Source organism: Filicampus tigris, chromosome 3, assembly GCF_054856515.1.
Source record: "Filicampus tigris isolate MCC_2025a chromosome 3, RoL_Ftig_1.0, whole genome shotgun sequence".
NCBI lineage: Eukaryota > Metazoa > Chordata > Actinopteri > Syngnathiformes > Syngnathidae > Filicampus > Filicampus tigris.
This window is the reverse complement of record NC_141219.1, coordinates 10,795,155-10,808,428: the sequence shown is the minus strand read 5'-3', so window position 1 is coordinate 10,808,428 and position 13,274 is coordinate 10,795,155. Positions and strand designations below refer to the sequence as shown.

Below are 13,274 nucleotides of genomic sequence, written 5' to 3'. Positions count from 1 at the left end.
GTCGCGTTATCAGTTGAGAGACACAGACAGAAAGAGAGCGAAAGAGAAATAGAGTTACATTTCGGGCGTATTTTCTTTGAGGCTAATGAGAGCTTTAAATATGACGGCTGACATTTTCACACACTGTGACACCTTGTCACTGCAAATGAAGTCCTTCCACACAACTGGGTGTATGTGAGTGTGTGTGTGTACTATTTGCGCAGATAGACAGACAGAAGCTTTCACCTGGTCCAGGCTTTGTGTAGCTTTTTTTTTTTTTCTGGGGGAAAAAAAATAGTGGGGGAAAAATAGTACCGTCTATAGGCCGGTCCGCCTCTAATTTTAAACGGCCATCCATCGGCGAGTCTGACTAAACTTTCACTCGCACTCACTGCGTGTGTGTGCGTGTGTGTGCGTGTGTGGGTGTGTGTGCGTGTGCGTGTGCTTGGATGTTTCAACATCTTGGTGAAAACACAGCACTCGTAAACCATAATTGCAAAAAAACAGGTTCATTTTTTAATGCTGCAGTAGAAAACAAGGTTATCATAATAATAATAATAATAACAATAACAACAATGTGAATGTTTTCATTGTCAAGTACAACATTAAGAGAAACAAAAGGACAGCGTTTGTGTGTGTGTGGGCTCTTTACATGCTTCATATTTTACACCTTGTATTTACACGTCACTTAGTGAAGGGGGGGGGTTGTAAATGCATCACAACATGGTTACTGTTCATGTCCCCCCAATTCCACAAAGATAAAGCTGCATTGTTTCCACACGGCTGAGTCAAAAAAATGCTTATAAATAATAAAATGACATAAAGTGACCGTTCCCCGTTCCCAATTTTTTTTTTCCACGTGTAGTGATAAAAAGATTCTTTAACCCTTTGAGAACAACTTTTAATTCCATTTATAATAATACCAATTGAAAAAAAAGTGTTCCTGCCTACCTTCTCTTTTTTTTTTTTCATCATTTGATTAAATAACACACATAAAAAAGTCTTGTGCAAAACAATGTCATTAATGTCTTTGTTTACTGGGCACCAGCAGTCAGTCTTCTTTTTCTTGTCTTTAAATTAAAAAATATAGAAAGCATGTATAATTTAGACAGAATTTAATAGTTCATGTTTTTTCTTTATATATTTACATATTTTACATAGACCTGAAGAAAAGGAGGTCCCTGAACAAACAATGTTTTTTTAACGATGAATACAGAAAGGTGCCAATGTGAAATAATAATAATCATAATAATAAAAAAACTGTCCTTTTTCTGCATTCAAAGAGTTTAAAAGATAGCATTTGACATGCTTTTGTGTACTAAGAGCAATAGGGCCAGACTGAAAACAACAACAAAAATTTGTTAAATAATTAAGGAAACATTTTTTATGGCAGTAAAACAACAAAAGTCAACATTTTTGCAAAAAAAAAAGTGAGAGTAAACTCAAAACACTGCAAAAAAACCCAACAAATTTTACACGAATGTCATATACAAGCATTAAGATGAGGACCGAACTTTAACAAACACCAAACAAGGATTCAAGTCAGACAACTTAATTTCGACATTTATGTCCCTTTTCTCATATTGGCACTTCTCGTGACCAAACAGCTCTTTCCTCACAATATCACAACTTTTGTTGTATTATATTTCACACTTTAGTCTGTTAAATTTAGAGTTTTTTGTTGCTTTTCAGTGCGGCCGTAATCCTCATGCGTACGTAACAGCAAAAAACTGTGACAACTGAAAATTTGTTTTAAAAAGCACATGTAAAGTTTTTTGTTGACGCATGCAGTTTTTCCACATGTGGTGATGTGGAAATATAAAGCAATTTCATTTACACAAAATACACACCACTTCATTTGTAGAGTTTTTCTTCTTTTCTTTAAACCTTCATACTTGGAGGTTTGTTGAATGTTCTGAACACACAACAAAGCAAAACAAGACTAAAAACCTCTGCTGTCCTTTGTGTGGCAGCTTTTCATGGGTCCAAGTATGGTCAAGTTGGTAAAGTCACGTAATCCACATTACTGCTTGTCCAGCTCACAAACGTACATGAGGTGGTCTTCTGGGGACTTCCCGTGAGTTTTGCTGAGGTGCAGTTTGACGGCATGCTTGCTGGCAAAAGTTCGGTTGCACAGTTTGCACTGGTGTGCCGCCCCACCGCCGCCCTCGTCCTCATTATTGTTGGGGGACGCCGCTGCCGAATCAGGGGCGGGCAAGGATGAGGGCAGGGCCACGGGAAAGGACGGCAGGGACGAGGGTAAAGGGCGGCTGGACGGATGCAAGTGGGCCAGGATTTTGTCGGAGAGTCCTTTGTGGAGGCGTTGCTGGGAGATTTGACCCAGGAGCTGCTCCCCGGAGAGCTTGGCCAGGTCCCGCAGCCGGAAGCCGAGATGTGCTTCCAGGTGGCTGACGTACGTGGACGGAGAGCGGATCTGCGAGGCACAGTCACTGCAGAAGAACACCGGGTGGCCTGAGTCCATGTTTTTTAGGAACTTGGTGCCGCCGGTCCTGCGCAGCTGGTACTTGACGTTAGCCAGCCAGTGGGAGATGGTGGTCATAGAGAGGCCAGTGAAGCGCGAGATGTGCATCCTCTCCTGCGGGCTTAGATCCGACATCATGTACTTGCCGTCTGTGGTTTGCCTCAGACTGGAGGCAAACTGGGCTTGCAGGATGAGGAGGTGCTGTGGGTTCCAGTTGGACTGGCGGCCTTTGCGCTTCTGAGCGGGCGACACCTCCTCTGCCTCCTCCTGGGTAGCGCCCTCCACGTCGGAGCGCTCCGACAAGCTTGTGGGTGTGGAGGCCTTAGAGATGGCCTGGCTCTCTGTGAGGTTCCTCAGCATGTCGGAGATGTCAGACAAGGCATTCTCTTTAAGGGGGGGCGAGGACATGAAGGAGGCTACTGCGGCAGAGGCCTTGGTCATAGCCACTGTGGGGGAAGGGGACACACTTTTCTCAGCATGCTTGCCTTTGGTGAGATCCATAGGTTGGTCGTTGCCACTGTGGTTTGGCTGGTAGAAGTAGCGATCCAGGTGGTCGCTGCCGGACTTCTTGGCCTGAGCGGGTGGTGTGGATGCCGCCACCGCCGCTTTCTCAGCCAGGCTGTTGCTCATCTTGAAGAGCATGCTCATGGGGTCCAGGGAGGGAAGGGCCGGTTTGGCGGCCTTGCCCAGGTGGGCGTTCATGACCGACTGAAGGGCACTCAGCGGATTGACGAAGGGCTGTTCCGGCGGTGGGTGGTCAGTGATGATGGCCGTGCTGCCGCAGAGGGACCCGGGCTGAGGCGACGCCACAGTAGACTCCACGCCATTCGCCATGTGTTCCTTCGCACTGCTGTCCCCGTTTGTCTCCTTGTGATTTGGTCCACTACTCGTCACAATCTCAGGAATTTTGCAGCCTCCCGGTTTAGTGTCCTTCGGGGAGTCTCCTCGGTGGGAATCCTCTGTCTCGCTGGGGCATGGTGATGGCGTGGTTCTCATGGGGGAAGACCTCGCCATGCCACCCGGCTCCCTCATTTTCTCCTCTACTTTTGCCACTTTCTCTGTCACCTTCTTTACAAGCTCCTCCATGGCGTGGAAGTTGTTTTTGGATAATGGTGATGTTTGGCAGCTGGGAGGAGACACCATTGGCTGGTTTTTGCCAGTGGGTGACAGAATCTCCGCCCCAGGGAACATGTACTTGAGTGGAGAGTTCTTCCCGGAGTTTCCAAGGGAGAGTTTCATTATGTTGGGCAGCTGGTATGCGGCATGGATGCTAGGGTAGCCTCCCCAGGTCGGAGCTCCATTTTGGGCTTTGTTGATAGCGGAGGTCACTGTGTTCTCCAAAGACTTGAGGATGTCCAGACCTCCTTTGGGACTTGCATCCAGATCTTCCTCTGTCAGATATGTGTACTTTGACGAGATGTCAAACTTCTCCTCGGTTTCCTCTTCAACTCCTGACATCTTGTTTGAGTTATTGTTAACAATGGATTCTTTAGTGCATTCCTCCTCCTTCTCCTCCTTTTTGATCTCCACTGCCATGGCGTTTGGTGAGACACTCGTGGGAGGTGGAACTGGAGCGGGTGGTGGTGAGAAGGTGGTGGCAGCCAGAGGAACCGACTGGACCTTCTCTTCTATGGTTGGCGTCTGTGCCGGGCTGGGCGTCTCTATGATGGGTTTGCCTCTCTTGATTGCAGAGTTGGTGACTTTGATGAAGTGCCCAGTCACCATCATATGAGCGGTGAGCTCCTGCAAGGTATCATGCGAGCTGCCACACTCCATGCACTTGAGGATTTGTGACTTCCGTGACTCAAACTGCCAGGCATAGCTGGCGCCGTTCTGGTGCCCATAACGATTGTTGGGCGTGATGTACGGGTGCGCCGTCCTCTGGAGAAGCTCGTTGGAATCGGCCAGGCAGGCCGGTTTTGGCGTGGCCCCTCCGTTGGAGTCCGGCGAGCTTGGGACATCAAGCTCTACAGGAGGTCTTTTTCGAGCCGAGATGATCTTAGCGGCCACCGGAGTCACGGGCTCCTTCAGGGGCACTTTTTGGTAGTGTTTGGTCTTAATCATGTGGACACTTAAATCCTGGAGGGACTCAAAGGAGTGCCCACAGTACATGCACTTAAGAACCTTCTGCGCATCCTCTTTGCCTTCCATCTCCAGCAAAGAGCGCTTCCTAGGTTTGGACCAGCGCTTGGTGCCCTCGCTGTCCACCTCGTGGTTGTCGTCCCGATAGTGTCCGGTCTCATTCATGTGAACTGTGAGTTCCACCAGGGTGTCATATGCTGCACTGCAGTCTTTGCAGCGGAACTTGCTGGCACCGGTGAAGATGGAGCCGTAGAGTTTGGAGCTTTGCCGGTAGAGCTGCACAGTGCTGAAGAGGCCCGGCTCGGCAGATGGTGCAGAAACAGCCACTGCGGGGTGCTGGACCAGGGCCAGTCGGTTTGGATGGTTCTGCGACGACTGCTGGAGGGTTTTGGCGACTGCTGTCTGGTGCCAGTCGTATCCAGCGCTACCACAGCTGCTGCTACTACTGCTGCTACTGCTGCTACTGTGACTGCGAGGGGGCTTCTCCTGGGGTGGCTGGCTCAGGTTTAGGTTCAGAGTAGACCAGTAAGAGTTGGTCAAGAAAGAGGTGTATATGGCCTTCATCTTCTCCAGACTGTCAGCCACAGAGCCGGAGCTGGAAAGCATGGAGCCTGAAAGTACAGCTTCGTCACCACTCCCTGGGGTGGCAGCATTGTCTGCGGCTGTCATGGCTGTAGAGGACAATGACAAAACATTGGCTGGGTCTTTAAAAAGTACAATGTCCTCCTCTGTTTTGAGCGGCGGGCTCTCAAAGTCTGACATCCCATCGCTGGATTCGCTCAGGTGAGACTCGCTGTCCATCTCCTGGCCCGAGAAGTCGGCGGCATTGGGCGAGTCACGGAGGTCGGGTCCAGACCCTGGTCCATCATTCCCGTCCCTGCACAGGAATTTGGCAGCGGGTTCCTCTGCTTCCTGCGCAGAGTCCTCTCCATCTAGATCCTCATCCAGCAGTGCCGCTTCCTTCTCATCTTCGGGGACATATGCTACGATGAAGCAGAGAGGCACATTTGTTACACACAACGTAAAGTCCATCTATCCATTTTCAGTACTGTTTACAGTATGTTGGTCTATCTCAATTAACTTTGGACTACACTCTGTATTGGTCGCCAGTAAATGAATGGGCACGAATAGTCACTAAGTGGGAATTGAACACCAAAACACACCGTCACACTAATGTGAATAACTTTTTGTTTTGTCACTGATAACACCGAGTTCAGATTTAGACTGTTTTACCCCTTCAAATATGTTTAATTAATTACATTGCATATGTTGTGCCACAAGGTCTAGTCCCCGCACCCTCACCCATTTTTCTCAAAAAATCCTGCCACAAAGGCTTACAGACACTCTGTTCCTCTGTTTGCCACAATCCCGTCTTTGTTCTACACTGGAGAGCATTAGCGGCAAGAGAAGTAGGGATAGATGGGGGGTGATCAAACATCACTCGCCACCTTCTCCTTCCTCTCAAGGGGCAACAGCTTGAAATTAAAACTAAATTTGAAATTAATGAAGCACGTTGCAGCGGCAGCGGCGGTTTCAGAAGTAATAAATTACTTGTATCAACCTCGGAGACGGCACTTCCTGTCTGTCAATTAATACGTGGGCCGCCTCTAATGCCTTCCCGAACAGACACCCTCGCCGTTTCAATTAAGCGTGCCTCCTCACTCATTACGCTGTTCAGCCCGCCTCGTAAATAAAAATGAATGTTACGTGCGACAAATCTCCATGCCGCTGCCGCGCAAAAGCCATTTGCTTCAATTACCAGAGATTAGAAAAACTTTGGCGTTATTATTTACAGTTTAGCCGGCGGGCCAGCCAGCCAGGGAGCGTGTGTGCGCTTCGGGCTTTCAATTTAGATGAAAATAGCTCCTGTTTAAGAAGACCAGCGAGGAAATATCAAGATGAATGAAAGTACGCCTATGAATGTGGGAATCCATCAGAGGGATAAAAGAAGTTCACAAGAGGATTTGTGCTTAAAAAGCACAACGTACTATCATTTTTATTGTTCGCCAAGAAAAGCAGAAGCTTATTGACTCAACTGGCCTGCTATGAAAATATTCGAATTTGATGACTAAAATTACATTGAAAAAACAAAAAAAGAACACAAATGCAACTGTATATGTTGTGAAACCTTGGGTTATTAACGATGGCAGCAGAACGTCCCGGGAGTGAACGCATTTTGTGGATCCGATGGTGTCATTGATTGATCGATTACCACCAATAACCGATTTTTCATAAAATGCAATGCCGATCCGATCCAGCCAAGCAGATCTGTCTAAAGTCTACTCAAAAACTCTGCTAATCTACAATCAGAGGCGATGAAATGTCGCCATCTACAGGGATCTGTTCTACGTTACAGTGGTTTACAACGTTAAATCTCACAGACAAGCTGACTTTTTTCCACACCTACCCACTGAAAAACTTCAAGACAAATATATACATCAGTGGCCGGAAACGGTTGGATTCCGGTTGTCGAATAGAAGCGTCTATGATTATTTTCTGGGTAGAAACCTTTGTGCTGCTTTGGTGGGACTATTTTGCAGGATCTCTGTGGGAAAACGGCTCATGTCTGTGGTGTGCTTTGATGAACTGTTTTACTCCTTCCCCCGTATCTCATTCTATGAGCACCTCCCATGTTTTGGTGGACACATCGTGCTGCAATACGCACCATCTGTTGCGCGGGCTGAGCGACAGCTGTTTACCAGGACGGGCGCGAAGCCGCCAAGGCCAAACGCGGCGACCGATCTGCGCGCACCTGCCATTGCAAGCGGTCAAAACAATCGCACGGCGTAAATTAAATGACGAGTGTGCGTCATTTGCGCATTTGTTTGTAGGCAAGCAGCTGCTGGCATGACAGCTGAACGACTATTGTGACAGGAGAAATCAACAAGATGAGGCAAACATCAACAAGAGATTGATGATGACCTCCACCAAGGCTTCAAATATAGCCGGATGCCAAATGTGTGATTTTTTTTTGGTCTCATCGGTGACAGCTAATCTGTGATTAAAATCACTGATGAACTATGTCATGTCCACGCTTCAGCACCTGAAACGCACTCAAAGTAATCACCTTTCCACGTGAGACGCTCTCTGCTTGCCAAATGACAAAAGGATCACTATGCAGGATGATATGGGACATAATGTGAGACAATAGAATATCGTGACACACAATGAGGCTAAACAGAGAATTCTACATATATTAAAAATTATACGAGGGACATTATGCGAAATTATGGAGCATAATAAGGCCAATTTTCATGTTTTTTCACTTACTTGAGACACTAACAATGCTATCGATGCCAGTACTCTCAAATACGCAACCTGCAGAAATTCCAGCCATTACTTCTGTAGAAATGTTTAAAGCTCAATTTATTTTTACACGCTCACATTATTTAAACCACGCCAAGTATAATAAATACCTCTTGCCCTGTCTTATGCACAGAAATCTGGATCGTGGCCTGTTTTACTGCCACTTCTCCATTCCACCGCCATGCTGGTCAAAGAGAGAGTTAGGTGGCACTGATCGAAGTTTCTTTCTGCCTTATGGGACCTCATGGTACATAATAGGGGACTGAATGGGATGTCATTGGGGTCATGATGGGCCAAAATAGGACACCATGGGACTTAATTTGATGTAATGGCACAAGATAAGACACAATAATAATAATTAAAAAACTTTTATGATTTCATCGAAATGCTTTAAAGCAAACATGAAGGGTCAGCATTTATCCGTTAAGGTGTACGCAAATGGAATAAGCTTCCAACGGAAGTGACGTTAGCCCAGATACTTTTAAATCCTGGTTAAAAACTATGTTTCCCCCAACCTATGATTAAGGTCTTTTAGAGCGTCTTTACAATAATTTTTTTCCAAAATCATGTTCTCACACCCTACATTGTTTTACTAATTTTAGTAAACTACTTTTTAGTTCTGTACTTTGCTTTTCAGTTTCTTAAATTGTAAAGTTTTTAAAAATGTCTTACTTTTGTTTGCCTTTATGTGAAGCACATGAAATGTGCTTTATAAATAAAACAGCCATGCCTTGCCGTATTTTTCTGTTGAATATGTTTTTCTAATATTTTCTATGGGAAACATTTTCAAAAGGAGAAAAAGGGAGGAATATAGGAAGTAAGTAAGAGGAGGACGAGGATGGATACTGGTCTTGGAATTATGTCAACTTTGAGGCCACACACACACACGCACTTGCATGCACACGCACTCTCACACGCAAAAAGATGATCCCCAAGGTTGCTGGCTCACATCCATGTTGTGAGCTACGCAACACCATGACCTCGGACACTGAGATAATTGTAGAGCAACACACACAGCCACACAAGCACACACACCCCACTCTCACATCCACACACACACACACACACACACACACACCCCACACACCCCCACATGCCCACACACACACTCACACACACCTGGGCCAGCAGGCAAGTTCTGTATTAATTAACAGAAAAAGTGTCATGTTGAGCGAAAGATGACTTTTATCTACAGGAGGGAGTGTGAGCTGCTTTCATTTTGCTGTTGTGGGCCAAGGCTCCTTTCCGTAAACGTCAACTGTTTTGGTCACAGTGACACAATTAAAAATAAGATATATAAAAAAGACTAATTTGATTGTGATTTCAAAAAGCTGGCAGGCTACATCACAAAAGCAAATGAATTAAAAGCATATCAATATTAACGTAATGACAACCTGGACATGCTACAATGCTACAGCACCAAAAGATAAATCATAACAATTATTTCATAATTATACGGTATAGCAGGCTACAACACAGCAACAAATGAATAATAATATCAATCATAATTTAGCAGCCAACCCTGTCAAATCCCCACTTGATGAAATCCTTTAATGCGGTTCTTTCCCATCCCCTCCCAAGCTCGTGTTAATGAACTTCATTGAACGGGAGAATCGATAACGCTTAATCGTTGTCATTTGACAAATTAGTTGGCTACTATTGTGTGTGTGTGTGTGTGTGTGTGTGTGCGTGTGTGTGTGTGATGTCACCGCTTGTGCTCTCAAGTTCAGCTTTTGGAGTATCTACTTTTTTCTTGTATCTATGAACTAAAATAGAGAAATAAAAAATAAAACTAATTGAATAGACTAGAGAAACACCTAACCCTAACCATAACCCCTAACCCTAAATTTACTTAAGATTACAATAACCTAAAGTGAAATATACAACTAAATTAAATTAAAATTAAATATGAATGAAAGTCAAATAAAATATGAATTTGAAATTAAATATGAAATCAGATTAATAAATAAATACATAAATAAATACAAATATTAAATGGGCTATTATTTTCTTGATAAATAGTCTAATAAACATAAAATTAATAATAATTTAAAAAAAAGACATATATCATGTCCTGTCTGGCAAATGAAAGGTGCATACCTACAAGAATATGAATGTAGAAACAAAATATATCTGTTTGATGAATAAAAAGTTTACACACCAAGCAAAAAAAGATAACTCTTAAAATTAAAAGGTCAGTAAAAGCCTTCTTGAACATCTGATCTATATTTCTGGTTATTTAGAAGCACTTGAAATAAAGACGTGAGTGTGCTGACTCCCATTAAACATGTTGGAATGTGATTGGTTCTTTAACAACACAGCCGCATCCCCTGGTTGTGATGGGGTGTGGACACTTGTGCAACCCCATCTCACTTGTGAATTTTATTCCCCCATATATATATGCAAACAAAATGAAGGCTAACTAGCGTAGCGTAACAGATTATTTGATATATATATACATATATATATATATATATATATATATATATATATATATATATAAATCGCAAAACTTGGCACTTGAACAGGGGTGAGTAGACTTTTTATAGCTACTGTAATTATGGTTGTCATGATAACTGTGGGGCCCTACATAACAAACAAAATAACAGCCGCTTGGTTTCTGAGGCATTTTCCCACAAGTACACTTCATCTGCTTACATACTTGTAACATCAACCTGCAGCCAAACAGGAAGTGTGCTCACACACACATCCTGACACGCACTTAGCGTGTGCATGAGTATCGTGATCTGTTTGGACAGCGCTGATCAAAAGATGTCATCCCACCTCGGGAGCGCGCACCCACCTCCCAGTAAATCAGCGCGGCGCGTAAATAAAGTGACAGGATCACTTTACGGGCCCGTCAAGCAGGCAGTGGAGGCCATTACGAGAATGCCGTGCTCGCCTTCCACACGCTAATGGACGCGAGATCGCTCTTTATGACTTTGCTCACGCTACCACTGCCAAGGAAGACTTGCTTAGGGAACAGGTGATGACTCACAAACTGTTTATTTATGACATTTGGGTGACAAAAACAAACAAAAAAAGAAATACATTTTGTAACATTAAGTCAAATGTTTGTTAGCATGAAAGCATGTTAGCATGCTAATGATCCCATGTTGATTCCCATCAGTTTTAGAGTTAGGTTCATCCACATTTTCCTGTATTTTAAAAGGGACGACAAAATCCCAACTCATACAGTCGAACGTTGTATTTTTGTTCACAATTTCCCTAATCTCACAGTAAATAAGGAAGTGAAGTGTTTGTTATTTGCTAGCATGTTAGAATGGTAATGATCCCACTGATTTCAATCAAATTTAAAGTTAATTTCATCCCCCTTTTTCTTCATTTTGAAGTGATTAAAAGGTGAATTAATAACAAAATCCACAACTTCTGAAGTTGAATGTACCAAAGTTGGAAAATTCTGGAATTTCACTTAGAATTGTGTTAACATTTCTTTTCGCTGCCGTCTCACAAATGTTGGACTTCATATCATGAAGCACAACAGTTGCGCCATTCAGAAGTAGAGTAGACCATTTTGTTTACATTTTCATTAATTTCACAATGGTTTTTTTTGCAACACTTATTCTCCTTCCCTCACGTTACTGTTTCTATTCCTTAACATTTAATGACAGGTAACTTCTTCTGTGACTGAAAAAAAACCTTCAACCTGAAGCGTACCTGTGACCATAATCACTTTTGTGGTCAAATTTAAGAATAACTTTGCTATTAACAGTGGGTCACTTTTTTCTCTACCCCCCATTTTTTTCATGTATGATATTTTACAGCATTAAAAAGTGAGTGTAAAACAGGTTATATGCATTTGCCTGACTAAAGATTGTTTTGAAATGCAAACAAAATGAAGGCTAACTAGTGTAGCGTAACAGATTATTTGATAAGACACTCGTATATGATGAAATATTAATTACTCCATTTGTGTGCCTTGGTGGAGGTCTCTGATTCTTCTCGTTATATCCACTCAGGCCAACAGATTATCGCCATCTAATCCAACATGCAATTATGTGCATATATTACACATATACATGATACAGAAATGTTGAAATAGATGTGGCCAAGTGAAGATTGCCAGCAATAAAATGAATATATAAAAGAAAGGTGCTCAACGTTACGGAGGAAAGAGAGGGCCGGGGGGTAAGGCAATAAAGGCCGGGCCGCTCACAGGCAATTTAGAATGCAAAACACAAACCATTAAATTTGCGCATTATCTTTTAATTTAATCTGGAATGATTTATAATCCATCACGCCGGGCCGCAGCCGCATCCAATTATTCACCACCACTTGATTGACAACAAAGGTGATTTATTAAGCTCATAAAAAAAAGCTGATGTGCTTGCACTACACACACATGCAACCCCCCACACACACACACACACACACGCATGCACATCAGGAGTGGTTTTGGGATCAATAGTGTGTCTTTTACGCAGTGTTTCCAGACATGTTTGTGTGCACAAGGTCGCTGGTGTCCTCATTTGACACAAATACAACAATTTTACCCTGGCCAGTAAACCTAGTGTCATCGACACAGAGTAACAAACATAAAATATGAATTACATGAGATATACAATAAATAAAAATGTATTCGAACGAAACAGGTAATATAATTAAGTGAAAAAATAAATTGTTGAAAAAAAAAGACTTAAAAATAAAAGAAAACATTAATTAAATTGAAAGTACTACTAGTAAAAATGACACTAAATAAATAAATAAATATTGACTCAAAAGTAGTAAAATAAAAGTATATATATATATATATATATATATATATATATATATATATATATAATAGTGTTCAAATAGTCACAAGTAGAGCTTGCGAGCAGAAATGTTTTCTTAAGTGTTAGAAAAAAGGGGAAAAACCTTGGTAAGTGATCATACTTGTCCTGAATTCGTGCTTCCTTGCCACATGTGTCTCCAATGACAAACTTCATGTGCTAATATTACGCTGAATCCTTCCATATTAATGGCATATGCAGAGGCAGGGGGGCTCCCGTAATGTTGGCGGCGGGTCTGGTGAGCAGGGTGTGTATAGTTGATGTGCGGATTCCGATCATTAGCATGTTAGCTTGAAGGCTGACCGCCGTCACTTGACACTCATTTGAAACAAATGTGGCGGAAGATAGAAAGACCACGCACACCACGGCCGACAGGATGTTGACCCATTTGTTCAAATGTGTTACATGTGTGTTAAACGATAACATAGAGCAGAATTTACGTGACACGCATCCATTTCAAACACACTTGGCATACTTTATCCCCAACTCTGCGACAATGACGGCCAGAAACTGCATAGATTACCTTTTTAAGACACACAACACACTTCAAAGCCCCTATATATACATCTAAGCACGTCCACCTCACAGTTCAGAGGTCGTGGGTTCCATCCCGGCTCCGGCCTCCCTGTGTG

At 43.2% G+C, this 13,274-nt stretch overlaps 1 protein-coding gene across 2 annotated transcripts in view; it reads right to left on the bottom strand.

The window, feature by feature from the left end:
* Positions 1-496: 496 nt before the first annotated feature.
* The window catches only part of tshz3b (teashirt zinc finger homeobox 3b), a 36,373-nt gene continuing 23,595 nt past the window's right edge, over positions 497-13,274 (bottom strand). For both annotated transcript variants that reach the window (XM_086026810.1, XM_086026811.1), the window contains one exon: positions 497-5,526. In XM_086026810.1, the coding sequence (XP_085882936.1) occupies positions 2,003-5,526 (3,524 nt within the window). In that variant the 3' untranslated portion in view covers positions 497-2,002. The remainder of the gene's footprint in view (positions 5,527-13,274) is intronic.